This window comes from Trachurus japonicus, chromosome 8 (genome assembly GCF_045865225.1).
Source record: "Trachurus japonicus isolate A0001 chromosome 8, Traja_1.0".
Taxonomy (NCBI): Eukaryota; Metazoa; Chordata; class Actinopteri; order Carangiformes; family Carangidae; genus Trachurus; species Trachurus japonicus.
This window is the reverse complement of record NC_140914.1, coordinates 10,617,319-10,635,033: the sequence shown is the minus strand read 5'-3', so window position 1 is coordinate 10,635,033 and position 17,715 is coordinate 10,617,319. Positions and strand designations below refer to the sequence as shown.

Sequence of the window (17,715 nt, the reverse complement as noted above, 5' to 3'; positions counted from 1 at the left end):
GGAGGAGGAGGAGGGAGGAAAGCGAGGGGGCAGAAAGAAGAGAAGGGACAGGGCATGATGAGCCTGTTTCTATTCCTTCCTGTTGCGTTAATCTTGGTTTTTTTTCTTTTCTCTTTTCTTCCTCGACACAAATACAGAAACAAAGGAGAGCAAGATGGCCCTATATCAAGTGCCATTGGTGATGACTGATCTCTTTTTTTTATTTATTTATTTATTATTTTCATTATTTTTCCTTCTTCTTCCGAGAGTGGGACGTGTTTTTTCTTTTTTCTTCTTCTTTTCCCCCCGAATGTGCCGTCAAGTGTCCATCATCAATAGAGACGTCATGGGTTGGCAGGTCCTGGGGTTTCAGACGAGATTCGTTTGATTTCTTGGTTGGTTCATCAGCCGTAACCATGACGAGGGAGAGAGGAAGGAGGGAGGAATAAAGGTGGGTGAGGGAGGGAGGAAGGGAGGGAGGGAGGGAGGGAGGGGGAGGTCTGGCAGTTTACTGGCCAGTTGACTTTTTTTTTTTGTTGCCAAACAGTTAATCGGTGCTGATGGGGTCGTCGTCGTCGTCGGTCGGACCGTGGTTTGGTTTGGTTTGGTTTGATTTGCCCGATGATGGGACATTGAGTTTTGACAGCTGGCTGGTTCAATGTGTGTGTGGTCTGGTTGATCGAAGCTGTAGATTGTAGGTCGGATCAGCTGATTGGTCGTTGGTGACGGTCGCTGTCGGTCGGTTAGTTCCCGCCCCCGCAGCACTGACCACTTCTGCCTTGTGGTGCGGCCTCCTGCAGGTCCACGCCGCCTCTGGCCCGCCCGCTGGTGCCCGCTCCGCCCTGAGGCTCGCTCTTAGGAAGCTTCTTGGCTGTGGAGCAGAAGGAGCACAAGGTATTTCAAAATCCATTCTGCTTTTACTATCTTTGTTGATCATTTTGTCTATAAAACATTTTCTAGAGCCTCGGGTGATGTCGGCAGGTGTTTTGTTTTGTGTGATATTCACTTAACTGTGATGGAAGAACCCGGAAAACCATAAAATATTTAAAACTTTTACAGTGTATATTTGATTTATTTAATTATTGATTCAATTATTAATGATTTTAAAATGTGAGGATTTGCTGTTTTCCCCTTGTCATACATAATGTGTTTTGCAAATAAAGATTTGAAGCGGCCACATTGAGCCATGTATTTTTTATTATTATTTTATGATTAACTCCTCTCACTATGCACACCACTGGGGATTATGACAACGCTTTTCTTTGATTGCACTCGCCTCCACATGTGAAACAAACATGCACTTAATCACAAATCCTTTAATTCATTTCTATTTATTTCATAAATATCAATAAAACAATAGTAGAAGACTAAATCCTTGTTATCATATTGTTCATAATGTCTGTGTTTTCCATGTGTTTGTCTTTTAATCTTATGTCTGTTGTTCCTTCCTTTATTGTCTCTGATTATCTCTTTTTAAACCTTTTATTGTATCTATTAAAGGGTTACTTCACCCAAAATTGATAATTCACCAATCATCTACTCACCGTCATGCGAAGGAAGGGTTTAGAGAACTTTCTGAGTCATCAAAACGCTTTAGGAGTTCCAGGCTGGCAACAGATTTTCATATAATGGCGGTGGATAGAGTTCACTTTTGAATCGTCCAAAACACACACTATGAAACATCCAAATACCTCCATACTGCTCGTCCGTACTGACCCAAGTGTCCTGAAGCCGCCACATGAAAAAGTTGTTCGGAAAAAAATTATTTGATCTCTGTTTTTAGCCTTGTTGTAGCAGTAGCTCCTAGTGGCTGCGCGAGATTTGCTGCGAGATGTTCTTCCGTGTTTACATCACACATCCAGTGGTTTATAACGACGAACGAACATCTCACAGCAAAAGGCTAAAAACAGAGATCAAATAAATTTTTTCCAAACAACTATTTCATGTGGCGGCTTCAGGACACTTGGGTCAGTACAGACGAGCAGTACTATAGAGGTATCTGGATGTTTCATAGTGTGTGTTTTGGACGATTCAAAAGTGAACTCTATCCACCGCCGTTATATGGAAATCCGTTGCCAGCCGGACGCCCCCTGGAACTCCTAAAGCGTTTTGATGACTCCAAAGGTTCTCCAAACCCTTCCTTGGCATGAATAGAAAATTGGTGAATTATCGATTTTGGGTTAAGTATCCCTTTAAGACAATAACAGGCTGTTTTTATGTTGTTGTTTTTTTTTTAAACTGCACCTGCACTGGGAGTCACTCACCTATAGCCATAAAAATCTCATTGACATTCATAGCAGTCTTGGCTGAAGTCTCCATGAAGAGCAAACTGTTGTCATCTGCGTACGCTTGTGCTTCCTGCAACACATAAATACAACACAGATATAATTTGACAGCTTATATCCATTATTGCAAATATTCAATTAAAGATGTAAAATACTAAAATAAAAAGTCAGATATTTACCTGGAAATCTACAGCTCTCTTGTTGGCCAAGTCTGCTTTGTTCCCTGCCAGTGCAATAACAATATTTGGGCTGGCTTGTCGCTGGAGCTCCTTCACCCAGTTCTTTGCACGTGTGAATGTGTCCTTTTAAAAAAAAAGAGAAAAAAAAAAGGCACAACATGTTTTAAATCACTCATCTTTTTTGATGTTACATTTGACTGCGGCAGTGAAAAGAGCAAAGGTCTGTAGCCGTCTGCTGAATTAAGCAATCATCAACCCAGGCTGGAAGACAAGGGTCAGCAAACAAATGACATAATATACGGTAATACTTCTGTCCCGTCTCGCAGTCGGACGGGGAAACTCACTGTGTTGGTGATGTCGTAGACCACGATGGCCGCCTGGGCTCCCCTGTAGTACATCGGTGCCAAACTGTGATACCGCTCCTGTCCTGCAGTGTCCCAGATCTCAAACTTGACTGTTGTATCATCCAAACATACCGTCTGTGTGAGGAAGGCAGCTGGGAAGAAAAAAAAAAAGATATTAAGTCATTAAAGCAGGAAATTACAGGGCTGTTATCTGCTGGGTTTAAGATTAAGGTTACGACTAAATAATAAGATACATTATGTGCTATAGTGCTGACAAAGCAGCTAACAAAAGGAAAATAAAGGATTAAACAGTAAGGCAAAAAAAAAAACACACACACACAAAAAGGCTGTGTATAATGTAAAGAGTATGAATGACAGGAGGAGGTGCAGCTTAACACAACTCGCTTACTCAGCCGACTGTCACATGACAGAGGAAACCGAGCACTCACTGGCAAAGCACATACTTTAAAGCTTTGTAATCTTTGACCAGGCATTCAGCTGAGCACAAGTTCACCAGAAATAAAAAAAAAAAAAAAAGAGAGAGAGAGGGGGAAAGGAAAAAGTGCTGACTCGTTATGAGTCTTTGGTCAGCGTAAGCACTTAGCATCCTGTCTACATCCATGAGCCATGTTACTCATATGCAAGCTAGTGGAAAAAGAAAAAGTTGTTTCAACAGAAAAATATGAAAAAGAAAACTAAAAGAAGAGTCAATTTTACTTTATAGCATTAAACTTAATGTTATACCAGAATTATATTCCCTTAATGATAGGCCATGTATCAAAAATGAGTAATGACTTTATTATATTGAGTGAAAATAAAACAGGCCGCTCTGATCTCCTGAAAACAAACTTTAAAAAAGTTTCACTACACGATATACAAGCTTATGTACGGGGTCAAACTTCAGTCAGTCCTCTCCCTGTAAATCCTTAGATACACATATGACAGCTGAATTTTATAATAACTTTTAAATAATGCAGGCAGCAGAGTAGTGGTAGATGTTATAAAAGGCTGCAGTGTGTCCACAGTTCAGCTTGTGGCTGCAAGGGAAGCAACAAACACAACCACAAATATGTTGCAACTACTTTTGCTCATTTTAGGTTTTAGTTTGGTTTTAGCAGCGATTAATGATTCACTCATCATTACAGACGCAACATTTGTGTATCGACCAACCGGCCCTGTGTAAATTCAACATGTCTGACAGAAGAGGAAAACCTGTCACTGTTGTTTTTCCTGCTGGACTGAGGGGAGTCGACTCCTGTCGAGTCCTGTCGCCCTCGGGCTGAAGAGACAACGACAACAAGGAGGACAGCCACTTTTTAAATTTGCAGACAGATTTCCATATTCATATGTTTGTGTTTCTTATTTTCAAACTGATCAGCCTCACTCATCTACAGGAGGTCCAGGAAATCCCCATTGTTGTCTCAATTCCTTCCTGTTTCACATAACCTCGCACTCCTCTGCAGCCAACGAGGAGCTATTCTGAAGAATTCTCATCTCATTACTCGTCAGAAACTCTTAACAAAATGTAATTTGTCTTCACGGAAATCAATGCACACGTCTGCCAGTGCGAGGAGCTCGATGGCTCATGGGAGTCAGGTGATCGGCTGCTGCTGCTGCTGCTGCACAGAACTGGTTCTGCCGCTCCCTCTCCTGGGCTCCGACAACACAGGAGATTAAACCCTCGAGCAAGAAGCTTCGCTCTACCGGCAAGGACATGTTTCCTTCTGCTGCTGCAGCGTTCGGGCTGTCTCATCATGAACACTGACAGGATAGTTGCTTCAATAGATAAAAATAAAAGTGTGACACCTGTGGGTAATTTCCAGAAGTTAAAGTTAAATGTGTGAAAAGATATCATCTATGGAGTAATTACAGACATTATTTGCGACGTGCAACCCAAACAGTACACACCCACCCACACAGTCTGACTGCACAGGTGGAGACTGAACGGCCTCTACCCTTCAGTGTAGGAGATTTTCCTACAGATACGCAGCTCTGATGCCATTACAGGATGACTCAGAGCAGAAACTATTATCAGTATCGGAGAATGAAACCTCACCTCTAGGGCGGCAACTAAGGATTACTCATTATCAATTCATCTGTTGATTATTTAAACAATGAATCGATTAGTTGTTTGGTCAATAAAATGTAAATAAATGTTGAAAAATGTCAATCAGTGTTTCTCAAACCACAAGGTGACATCCTCAAATGTTTTGTTTTGTCCACAAACCAAAGAGATACTCAGTTTATTGTCATAAAGGAACAAAGATAATGTCCCGAGAAACGCCCTTGAAATCCATCATATAACTGTTATCAGAATTTGTCTATTTTTTTATTATCTATTTATTATTAGTTAGTTAGTTTATGTTTTACTTATAGCGATGGGACGCGGGAAAGGGAGGGAGAATAGGGAGAAAAAGTTTGCTCTGTTTCTTGCATGTAAGAATCAAGGAAACAAAGAAACCAGAAATATTTTCTTAGGAAAACTACTCAAACCAATTATTCGATTATCAAAATAGTTGACGGTTAATTCAATAAATGATTATTGTTCGATTAATCGATGAACTGTTGCAGCTCTGCTCACCTCCGATGGTGCTCTCCTGGTACTCGTGGAACTGGCCTTTGACGAAGCGCAGCACCAAGCTGGACTTCCCCACGGCCGACTCCCCCAACAGCACTAGCTTAAACTGGCAGATCTTGTTGCTCGCGGCAGTGCCGTTGGTCCGCGCCGGTCCGCCTCGCCCTGCCATGGTTGCAGTGTTTTATAAAAAAAAAAAAAAAAAAAACACAGGGAGAAAAAAGAAGCAGCTGGGAGAAGAAGGGGTGGGGAGGAAGTGTGGTGGACCCGGGCCCGGTGCAGAGAGGAAGACGGGTTCAGGTCGGGCAGGTAGACGAGTCGGAGGAAGAAGAGACCTCACCGGTGGGAGCTGGAAAACAAAAGGACAAGACGGTGTATTAAGATCCGCTCCATAATGAAATTAACATTTTCATTAAAGCAAACACGCTATGAATATTATAATCAGTCAAACCCACTGGAGTGTTTAATGAGAACAAAAAAAACAAAAACAAATTAATTCCTTGTTCCTGCTGACAGCTGTTAATGAGAAGAGTTCATAATATAAAACAAAATAATGCACTTTTCTTTCTTTCTTTTTTTTCCCAGGCAAAAAATCATCATCAGATAATTTAAAGTCTAATGTGTTGACACAGAAACCTGCTTCAGCGTGGGGCTGGGTCTCCAGATAAAGAGTTGATTATTTACTATAAACAAGTACCGGATGATTACACTTATGTGAAACTGTGTGTACCGTCGTCTTGCTCCCACAGGTCGCTCTGGTAGTGTGTGATTAGTTTATTACCATGAGGGGCAATTATTACTTTCGCTTCACTTTTTTTTGTGCTTAACTTCTAAAAAAAATCTACATAAGATAAAGAGATAAAGTGAAGTGGAGGTGGAGAGTCGATGGCGCCCATGTGAACAGATAGGAGTAAGGTAAAGCTTCAAAATGTAAAGAGAAGAATAAGAGATAGGTATTAGCATGAAGCCAAACAGTAACCAAGCATCAAGTCGACACACTTGTTCCTGTGACTCATCTCTTAACGTGTCTGGCCACAGTTTGAAGCTGTAACCATACAGTGTTAAGATCTCTGTGGCTATTTCTATTCAGCAACACACAGAGCCAACTCAAAATTAATCAGTGAGTCAAAAATAACTAAACATCTTTGACGCTTCACCTTCACGAAACGAAAGTTTGTTTTGCAAAAGGCCAGCAGACTGGGGTAGTAAACTGTTCTGACAGCACAAAGAGGAACCTGTAACTCAGTTTGACTCTGACAATCAAAAGTTTTTTTTTTTTTTTTTTGGTTTTTCACCATCTAACCGAATCATAAATTGCTGAAAATAAACTGTACGGCTTTAAGAGATAACAGCGCTGCTCAACAGCTGTTTGTTCTCTTTTCTTCGGGCCTGCCGCGAGTATGAAACCTTGCCTAATCTTTTTTTTCAGTTGGTTGATACACATGAGGTCAGCCAGCTTCTGCTTGGTCGCAGGACAGGAAACACAACTCGGCTCGAAGCAGGAAGTGAAGATTGCAGAAGACATTTTAGTGCTGAGTGCATTAAAACCTGGGATAGCCTCATCTCTGTAAAAAAAACAAAAAACAAAACGTGCTGAAGCCGAGCCGGAGGTTAGACCTCTCTCCTTCAGAGGAGAAGCAGAGGCAGAGATGTCACTGCTAATCGTCTACAGAGGCTGGTTGTGCTGGTCCTTTCCTGCAGCTCGCTGCTGAGCTGGACTTAATCTCCAGCATGTGACAGCAGATCATGGCTCTGTCCATGAAATATTTAGAACTGGCATGTTTCATTTGATAGTGCTGTGTGCACCAACCATGCAACATGCATTAACTCAATTCTGCTGAGCAGCCCTGTGTCTATCATTATGTGTTTAAACTTTACAGCACAAGTTTGATTTTAGCTTTCACTGTCGCAGAGCAACAAAAACTTTTTACTCAAAAGATAAAATTAAATTAGCTTCATTGCAGCTGCACTACCTACAACCAAACCTGCTTACTTTTGATTTAAGTCTTTAAAAAGTGCATGTACACACACACACACCTGTATCCAGCGACAGTAAAGTCGCCCACAGTGAACTGAGGTCTCACTGGGCTCTCTAGCTCACAGACAGACTTCACACAGGCCCTGAAAGAGCAGAGGGAACCCTTCACAGAGTCAGAGGAGGAATAAAGACTCTCTGTTCACTGGGTCAGACAGTCGCTCCACACTCATTTGATTGCAAGCGGCAGAGTCGAGCTCTCACCTGTTCACATTCCTCCTCACCAAGGGAAGCGGCGAGAAGAGACTGAGAACTGAGTGTGTGGATGACGGCCAACGAAACACGCCGAGTGGCGCCAAAACCGAGGCCTAATTGGTTTTCAAAGCCTCTTAAACTAAAGATATGAACAAGAATTACATTTTGGTAACAATTATCTGGAATTAGCTGAAACTAATTACAAATGCGAGTGTGAAAAGTCGACTTTTTAAACAAGCAGCGATGACTGTGAATTGCAAATTGTAATTTCTGCTGGTTCAGAGAAGTATCTCTTTCATGGAGATTATAGACAAAAATATCTTGGGAATAGATTTCACATTCAGAAAAAGTAACTTTGTGTTTTGGACCAAACATTATGCTACAAATGAAAACTGTGAAAGACGGTTTCAGAAATGTGAGGAGCAGAAAAACAGATTGTCTGTCCGAGGGCTGAAAATGTGTTTTTCATACTGCTGAATACGAACTATTAAGCGGAACAAAATCGATTACTGCATCCAATTTTACGCACCCGGCCTGCTACCTACTGATTAAGGAGGCTGTTAACAGTTCAGCACCGGCGAACCAACACCTGTACAGAAGGTGCAAAAGGTAGAAGTGGCTGGCTGCTTTCTTTACACTGAGACAGACCTTCACACGTCTTTAGCAGCCTGTGACGGACGCTTTGATGGCATCTCTAATGGGCTCTGAAGCCTCCACAGGGGAAGTGGGTCAGAGAGAGAGAGAGAGAGAGAGACAGTGGGACATTGGTCAGAGAAAGGGGGAGGAGAAAAGGCAGGAAGAAGGAGCAGACTAGAGGGAGAGCCTGTGAAATATTCATCGTGGCCTCCTGTATGCTCTGCTCTGCTGCCAGTGTGACATCCAGACACTTAGCAGGGATCACACTGCACTAAACACCTACATATGAGCATGTGTGCACAAATTAAAACACCTGTATATGAACAGACTGTTCTTTTGTTATTCACTCGACTCGAAACTGGCTTTAAAATGTTGTAAAAAAAAGAAAAAGAAAAAAAAAAAGACACAGATACAGTAAGACTTCTATGAATAGCTGCTGCTCACTCAGTGACAGCAACGGCTTTGGTCTCCCACAGTCAATTAATGATCCCCTTCCTTTCCTCTGCGCTGTGCCGTCAAATGTATAGCTCCATAAAAAGACAAGAGAGCAAATTGGAAAAAGATACTTAGTGACTGTGGTTTAACTCATTCACGACAGCGTAATTAATGTAAGTACGTCTCAATAACAAAGACAAAGTTCATGTGCAAAAATGGATGGCAGTGAAATGTTCAGGTTTCAGATTTTGATTTTGGTCAAAGTGTTTGATTTTTTTAATCAGCTTCCCAGGAAAAATGTCCTTCAAGCTGTACGCATCAGCCTTTTGGCTCATATAGATTAGAGTTTGGATTCTTCTCTTCAAACTCAACAAAATATGGAAGTTCAGAAGCAGCTGCAGCTTTAGACGCCACATTTGTGGCAATAAAATGACATAGAGAAGAAAAGAAGTACCTGTCTGATTCGTTTCACGTATTACAAGATCATTTCCTCAGCAGGAATCACAATTCTCCAAATGCTCTCGGGCTTTTGGACCCACGCTGTGTAATTGGGAGTGAGTGCATGGCCGTGTAATGACTGTGCAAAAATCTGAATTCAGTCACACGTTCCACTTAGAGTAGTTTAGTCCGACGACTGTTATGGCGACTGTACCGACTAGATGCAACAGAACAAGCGTGAACTTGTGCTTGTTCACGTCAATAAAAAGGGTGGGGTCCTGGAAGAACTGGTGGTGTCTGATATGATATGAGGGGGCTGCATCACCGTCCTCCTTTTGTCTGCTCTGCCAAATGGCCACACTCCTGTCTGCAAAGTGCAAAGTGGAAATTTCCATATGCACCGAAACCATGCACTCAAAAACCGAGATAATAGCGGCAAAGAGCTTTTTTGAATCTGCCCCGAGATGACGAGATACAAAAACAGAGCAATCCTGAAATGAAACAGGAGGAGATCTTGATCCGAGGTAAGTCCGTCTAAAAGTCTGAGTCTCTAATAAAGAAAGGAAAGCGACAGTTTTTTGGACGAGACATGACTCAGGAAAAGCAAACAGGATATACTCATCACTAGCTGCTGGCCTGGGCCAGTAGGTAATCACAGGCACTTCCTTTTCTTGTGACTTCTGTGTGGAAAGGTCGACGGTGACCAAAGCCAAGATTCGTGGTCGTCCACAGGCCCAAACTAAATCTGCAGCCGCCCCCCCCTCCAGGAAATTATAATCAACTCAGCAATTAGTTTAAAAAACATTGCACAAATGAAGACAGAAAAATGCACAACAGCAGCCATGTTACACAACTACTCATGGTCTGATAGTCTAACTCTGCTTTCTATGTCAAAACCTGGCAATAGAAGAGGCAAATTCATTCTAACCGAATTTTAAATCTATTTGCATGAAGATCTTGATCACCAATAAAGTCCTCTCTGCACCTCACAACTCATCAAACCACAGAAAAAAACACCTGTTGTCCTTTATATCTTTTGGACAGTAGTTTAAAGCTCCAACATCAGCATCCGTCTGCACAACCAGACAGAGGATTAGAAGGAAGTAAGTCAGAGTGTTGATGTAGAGCACAATAAACTACTTGGCCAAGTGGTCCGTTCAATAGTACTGACCTTTAGAAAAAAAAAAGACAGTGCTGAAACAGCCCAGGAAAGAAAAGAGAGGGACGTCCTTGATGCACACACACTCAAATAGCACACTGTGTGTTGTATAGGAAGTGTGTGTGTCGGGAGCAAATTCACAGTTCTTCTTTCAGGCCTGTTGAGCGAGATGTGTCACCACTTTTCGGAGGACAAGGTCCACGCGCCATAAACCTGACAGGAGCCCAGGCATGCGACCGTAAATTCCCCTCTCCGTCTCAAAGGTCTGAGCTGTGCTGTCCTTAATAAAGCCATAAACAGGAGGATACGTGTGTCTGTGTTTGCTGTTAAATCTAAAAAAAAAAAAAAGAAGAAACATGTGCAGGTACATGAGCTAAAAACAATGTAAACTGGCTGAATTACATCACAAATGCTGAGAGCGGTTTATGACACTTGGTTGTGATGACACCTTTGAAAACTTACAAGTGTGCTGACATTTACTGGCCTGTCAAACTGTTACACATATTAACTGTTTCACATGAGTCGAGCCTGTGGCCAAAGAGCTTCAAGGCCTTTAACACTTGAAAGCTGATCTCTGCTATAGCCTACTATAAATGCACCTGACATGACATGACCGAAGAGAAATAATAAGCTGCCATTTTAAAAAGGCAAACAGTAAATCTTGCCACTTGAGGGGGAATCACATATAGAAGCTGTCAAACTACAACCTAATAACCTGATTAAATACAAACTTGCTCCCTGCCTCGTGTCAACTATCTTAGACAGAGCCCGTAATAATATAACTTTTAACACAATGACTGACCTGGCTAACCACACTGTAGCTAACAATACAGCAGGGGTGTCAAACATACGGCCTGTGGGCCAAAACTGGCCCACCAGCGGGTCCAATCTGGGCCACTGGATGAATTTTCCAAGTATAAAAATGACATAGTAGACAGAAAAAGGCATAATATTGTTTAAAAATGGCACATTTCCTCAAGAAATTTCAGGTAGTTAATAATGCTTTGTAAAAGGATAGTTCATAAGCTGTGAATAAAACATCTTTGCACTAAAACAAAGGGGGGAAATGTATCGTCTCGTTATTTATAATAGGTTATTATGCTATTATTTCATTAGTCCGGCCCCCTTGAGATCAAATTGCACTGTGTGTGGCCCCTGAACTAAAATGAGTTTGACATCCACTGCAATATAAGCTATTGGAGAGGGAGGTGCGGTATAGTTAGCAGCTAGTGACCGTGATAATAGTCTATAATAGTAAATTAACTTAGATAAAATGCCATTCACTTAGGAGTAGTTGGCTGATAAAATAAATTATCAACGAGTTACACAGCTGGCCGTATCGTTTACCTACCTAGCATTAGCACTAGCTTTATTCTAGCGTAAATCTGACAACAACAACAAAATAAATAACTAATACAAAAGGTTAAAACTTCATTAAATTAAAGAAAGCGTTAGTTAGCCGGGCTACAGCCCAGAACAAGTCGATCACGTCACTGGACAACTTTCCTTTCCTTTTCTCGGCTCCACATCGTCAGCTGTTGTGACATTATGACAAACTAACTGGCGGCAATGAGCGGCTCTATCTGCCCCCCTCGGTAATATTCATCCAAAAAGGGGGTTTCTTTCTGTTTCTCTGGGGGTATTTGACGTTATTCCGGTCTCAGAGGCAGCAGCAGCAGCAGCAGCAGCAGCAGCAGCGGCGGCGGCGACAGCGGCGGCTCGGTGTCGGTCCAGTCAGTCAGATGAACCGTTGGTTGCGGACGGCGGCGGCGGCAGCGGCGGCTAACGGCAGCTCCGCGTCGACAAACTGACCGACACGCGTTCAAAGTCTCCGCTTCACCTCTTCAGACCTTTTATAATCTCAACTTGTCTCACTTACTATACTTTTTCCTCTTTTGCTGGTCTCATCGGTGGTGGTGGCGGCGGCGGCGGCTCCGTTCTTCTCCTTCTTCTCCTTCTTCTTCTTTAGGCTCCGGCCTTCCCTTCCGGTTAGCGATTTTTCCGGGAACCGCCCACTTTCTTCTGACCAATGAGAGCGCAGCATCTGCTCCACGCGTCACCGTGTGTTTATAGGCCTTTCACAGGTAGTGTCTTTGGAAAAATATTATATCCATAAATGTAAATGGTCATCCAAAAAAACATATTTTTATGAGTTTAAAATAGAAACAAGATATTACATGCAGTTATTACAAAATATGAAAGACAGAAAAGCTATAAAAACCTTAGAATATTATAAATTATTGCAAACAACTATTTAATAATACCTATGATATATGTATTGTATTATATATATTACGCGATATTACGTTATGTAGTAATGTAGTATGTGTGATATATGATATATATATATAGTATATATATATATATATATATATATATATATATATTTTAATATATAGCCTAATGATATAGTGTTGGTACCCCTTTCAGTGTATATATGTATATATTTTTTGTTTGTCTATTCATTGTATGTTTAATGTCTGAACATTTGTATGTTTGTATATATAAATGTTTAATAAAAAAAAATAAAAAAAAAGGTAGTGTCTTTGGATCCAACAAATTTATATTTTTCTAAATTTTTAGATATTGAAAATAAATACAATATGTTTTGCAATATGGAACCAGAAACCTTAACTCATTTATTCTATCACTGTGCCAAATCTATCAATTTCTGGACTCAACTTGAACAATATATAGTGTGTAAAATCAAGACAAACATTGACTGTAGAAGTGTGATAATGTACTTGACATCACCTTTATTACAAACCTATACATTTTGTATGGCAAATTTCACATACACAAATGCAAATACTCCAAAACTCCACCCAACTTTAGAAGTTTGTGTTTGTGTACGTTTGTTCTTATGTACAACCCTTCATTGAAGAAAAAAAAAGTCCTAAAAAAAACAACAAAAAAACTGGTAGTGTCTTTGGATTTTGATAATAATAATAATAATAATAATAATAATAATAATAATAATAATAATAGATTAGATAACATTTTACTACTATAAAATGAATAAACACTACAAAAAAGTGTAAATTATTGTTCTTCTGTACAGTGGCACGAGAGGTAGGATGGGTTGTCCACTTCCCAGAAGAGTGTTTGTTCAATCTCTAGCACCTTTCGGAGGCTAAACATTTAGTTAAACAAAGTCACAATATCATATAATCTCTTGGTGGATGTCTGTGTACACACAATGATCTGTATGTGTTGAAAAAACTATTCAACTATTCAATAATCTTCCGATACAATGTCTTTGTATCACATCAACACTGATCATCTGCTCATCCCCAAAGAAATTTAAGTCAAAAGCAACTGGACTTGGTTATTTGTCTAGGAAGACGTTTCACCTCTCATCCAAGAGGCTTCATCAGTTCATGTACGCATCTGACCCAAATAACCAAGTCCAGTTGCTTTTGACTTAAATTTCTTTGGGGATAACGATGACATGGACAAATGAGAATATTCACAGGATCATCTGCTCATGTTTTGCTGCCGTTTTTTCATTTTTATTTATTTTTAAATACAAATTTCTTCAACCTAAGCACAACTTTATACAATGTTTTAATAAGCTGAAACTTTAAATTCTCATGCATTCTTTTAGTTTACAAATCTTAAAGGGATAGTTCAACATTTTGGCAAATTGGCCCATTGCCATAATCGCTATAGTCATAGCAGTAGGTTCGTTACCTTTATTTGTCGGTGTAAGCTATTTTTAGAACGGAGGAGCGGAGCGGCGAGCTGCTCAGAGCTACGCTACGGAGGCTAATGGAATTTCTTGGTTTCCCTCATCAAACTCATCAAATACAAAATCCCAAAACTCCAAAACGCTTTCGTGGACAAGTTGTGACCTGCACATTCACCACACTATGAGATAATAATGGAACATTACGAAACGGAGCCGTTTTCGAGGTAAATACAGGGTAAATACAGAGTCTGCTTGCTGAAAAACTGTCCCTGAACGCAACGCGCATCAGCGGTTTTGCATGAATTTACCTGTAAAACAGCTCCGTCTCATAACGTTCCGTTGTTATCTCATAGCGTGGTGATTGTGCAGCTCACAACTTGTCCACGACAGCCTTTTGGAGTTGTTAGGTTGTGTATTTGATGAGTTTGATGAGGAAAACCAAGAAATTCCCTTAGCCTCCATAGCATAGCCCTGAGCAGCCTGCCGCTCCGCTCCTCCGTTCTAAAAATAGCTTACACCGACAATTAAAGGTAACGAACCTACTGCTATTACTATAGCGATTATGGCAATGGGCCAATTTGCCAAAATGTTGAACTATCCCTTTAATATACAACATCAAACTTTGGTATTATTTGTGAGCATCACTTTTTGATGCAACTTGTGTTAATTTTTACTGTTCACAACATATCTCTGACCCTGTTAAAAGGATTACAGTTTCCCAATGAGAGTGTGTGTGGGTGTGTGTGAGGTTTAATTCCAGTAGATGGCAGCCTTCTCTAAATAAACTACACCAAAGGCCCCAGACACAGCAACTGTACCTGTCAGAAACTTAAAAACAGTGGTTCATTTATATTTCATGTTGGTAAAATAACCCAGCAGTTATTGCCACAATGAGGTTGAGTTTGGTAATTAGTTGATGTTTTAATGGTTTGTGGTGTACTTGTTGTGGCAGTTGTGGTTAGGATAGTCTTCATTAATGTATCTATCTGTGTATATCATGCATGTTTACAAAATAAAAAAACTACGTATCAGCAAATCAACAGTAAAAATAACCACAGAGACGTCTTGACTCCAACATTCAATAGTTTTATTGTGAAAAAGTCTTTCTCTTCATCCCCTCGCCTTGAAACTGTACAATCAATAATTTAAAAAAAGAAAAATGTTCAGCTCGGTGTTTGAAGAAACTGTTTCTCTCTCTCTCTCTCACCCTCACACACACACACACACACACACACACTCGCAGATCAATCAGCAGCTTTAGCCAAAAACAAGAATAGTGTTTTACAGGTGTTTTTTTTTTTTGTTTTGTTTTGTTTTTTCCCTCCATGTCTGCCCCTCTACACAAACACACCCACATTAAGCAGAATCCCCACAGGGTCCTGAATCAATCTCCCATCATCCTCTACAAACATTTTATTCCATTATTAAAATAAAATAAAAAGTCAGTGGAAATCCAAGAAATTGAAACACAATCAACAAACACTGACAGAAAAAAAAAAAAAAACATAAAAAAAACAAAACAGAGGAAGACGCAGAACCAAAACCTTGAGGAAAAACGGTTGTGTTGTCACGTAACACAACGGGGCTGGATGTACAAACACAACACAAAACAATACCGTCACACCCAGTGAGGCTTAATATGCTATAAATGAATTTGCCATCACAGAGCGGGAAACCTCTTCTAAAAAATCTTGGCAACAAGCTTGAGTTAAATTCCTTTACCGCTCACTTTCCAGAGTCGCTCCTTCTTTTCCTGAAACACTGATGCTGAGGAAACAAACACACACAACCATCCTGTATGCGTATGTATGTGTGTGTTTCTAAATCTCCTTCTTATCCTATAACTTGGGGGGACACACAGGAACTGAAGCCGCAACTAAAGTGGTCTGGTCAGTTTCATTTTCAGAACCAAAACCGGCGTCATTATGGGATTAAAATAATTTTTTCTCCGAACCATGTGGAGCTAACATGTGTATGATGTGTTTCTGGTTTCTGTTTATTTTAACAGGCATCAGATTTCTTTAGTTTAGGGGGCTCCTAAACGGGGGATTGGCGCCCTGGTTTGGTTCCCAGGGGTCAAAAAGATGATTAAAGGGATGAGTGAGGAAAAAATACACAACAACTTTTCTGGGATTTGGGTTGTTTTTTTTCTTTCTCCTTGTGAAATACTGGAAAATGAAGCATGTCAGGCTTCAATTTAAGCCGTCACAAGCCAAAAATATTGGGAACCACAGGTTTAAATCACCCACCCACCAACCACCAAGCTGTCATTGTGTGTTTGTGTGTTATTTCTGCGTAGTTTTCAGTTCAGACCGACTTCCAGTCTACGCTGCTTTTAAACACAAATCCACCCAGACACATTTTCAGTTCAATAGACAAACCATAACTTCAGGGAGTCTCAAGTCTCTACACATGAATGAATGAATGAATGAATGAATGAATGAATGAATGGAAACGTGTGGTGGGTGACTGGAAGAGAGGAAGGAAAAAACACATTCAGCTGCACAAAAACAAAATGGCTGCTGACTGGAACAAACAACACAGTAATGTTTTAGCTGTTGTTGGAGCCCAGTCAGCGATGATGGAGCTGAACGTGTAAGAATTAAATTTGTCCTGACGGTGGCGCTGGCAGACACGACTTTGATCTGAAGGGCCACTATCAAAAAAAGAGGTTAAGCAAGTTTAAAAACTTGGATTTTGTTCTTTAACGCTGCAGAAATCTGACTGCGGATCAGGGGAAATCTTCCCTAAAGCGAGGAGGATTCACTGAGAGTCAAAGTCTGGATGCAGAGACGACTCCCTGAGGTGGGACAGAGGGGATGAGGACAGACTGGAGAGGACACCAACACACCGAGACAAACACAAACACTGAGCTGAGTGCAGCAGGAGGGGGCTGCGCCACTGAACACCTGAAGGGAGGGAGAAAAAAAAAAAAAAAAGCAAAACGTGGTGCAAAAACCGGTTTAGGCAAAAAAAAAAAAAAAGCAAAACAAAACCTACAGCTTATCGGAGCCGCGGTGTCGTCCAGGAGGAAAAAACGGGACAGAAAACAGATGCTGAGGAGAAAACAGGTTCCTACGGGCCGATGAAAGAGCAGCGAGGAGAGACAGAGCCGTAGCGTACTGATGAAGCCCTCCAGAGATCTATGAAAAGAGCATGTATTATTCAGCAGCTATGAATCATGGGACAGCATGCGGAGGCGGTGGAGCAGATCAGAAGGAGGGGAGAGGAGAGGAGAAGAGAAGAGAGGAGAGGAGAGGAGAGGAGAGGAGAGGAGAGGAGAGGAGAGGAGAGGAGAAGGGAGGTGGGGGGCATGCTGCATTCAATCCCGTGGGAGATCCAGACGGAGCGGCGCGCTGGTTAAAAAGCCAGTGACTCGGAAGAGTTCACGTGCTGGAGCTGATGTCGACACGACGCGACCGGTTGGTTCGGTCTGATCACCGGTCCGCTGGGCGAAGCAGCCGGTCAGAGAAACACCACCAGGTGTGTGTGTGTGTGTGTTTCCACGCTGCTGAGCTATATTTACAAGAACCTGCTGCTGTCTCATCGTTTCTAGGCCTTTTTATAGTCGTCTCGTGAACACCAAATTATGTTACTTAAAGAATATGTCTTGTGATATCCTAAAAAAAAAACAATGGCTGTCTCTATATTGAGCATTTATCGAAAGTATAAAATATTGTGTAGTTTATTTAGACACTCGCACACTGTTCAGCTGTCCCAGACACTCACTACAGCACCAAATATAGATTAATCCGCTGCTGAAA

General features: G+C 41.1%; 1 protein-coding gene across 1 annotated transcript; it reads right to left on the bottom strand.

Moving 5' to 3' along the window:
* Positions 1-520: 520 nt before the first annotated feature.
* On the bottom strand, positions 521-12,249 carry rab5c (RAB5C, member RAS oncogene family). Its single transcript, XM_085783715.1, has 6 exons — positions 12,140-12,249; positions 5,369-5,711; positions 2,788-2,939; positions 2,444-2,566; positions 2,244-2,337; positions 521-850 (listed from the first exon to the last, which is right to left on the bottom strand). Exons 2-6 carry the CDS (start codon positions 5,532-5,534, stop codon positions 723-725), a joined length of 663 nt encoding a protein of 220 aa, XP_085639841.1. The 5' UTR covers positions 5,535-5,711; positions 12,140-12,249; the 3' UTR covers positions 521-722.
* Positions 12,250-17,715: the final 5,466 nt, after the last annotated feature.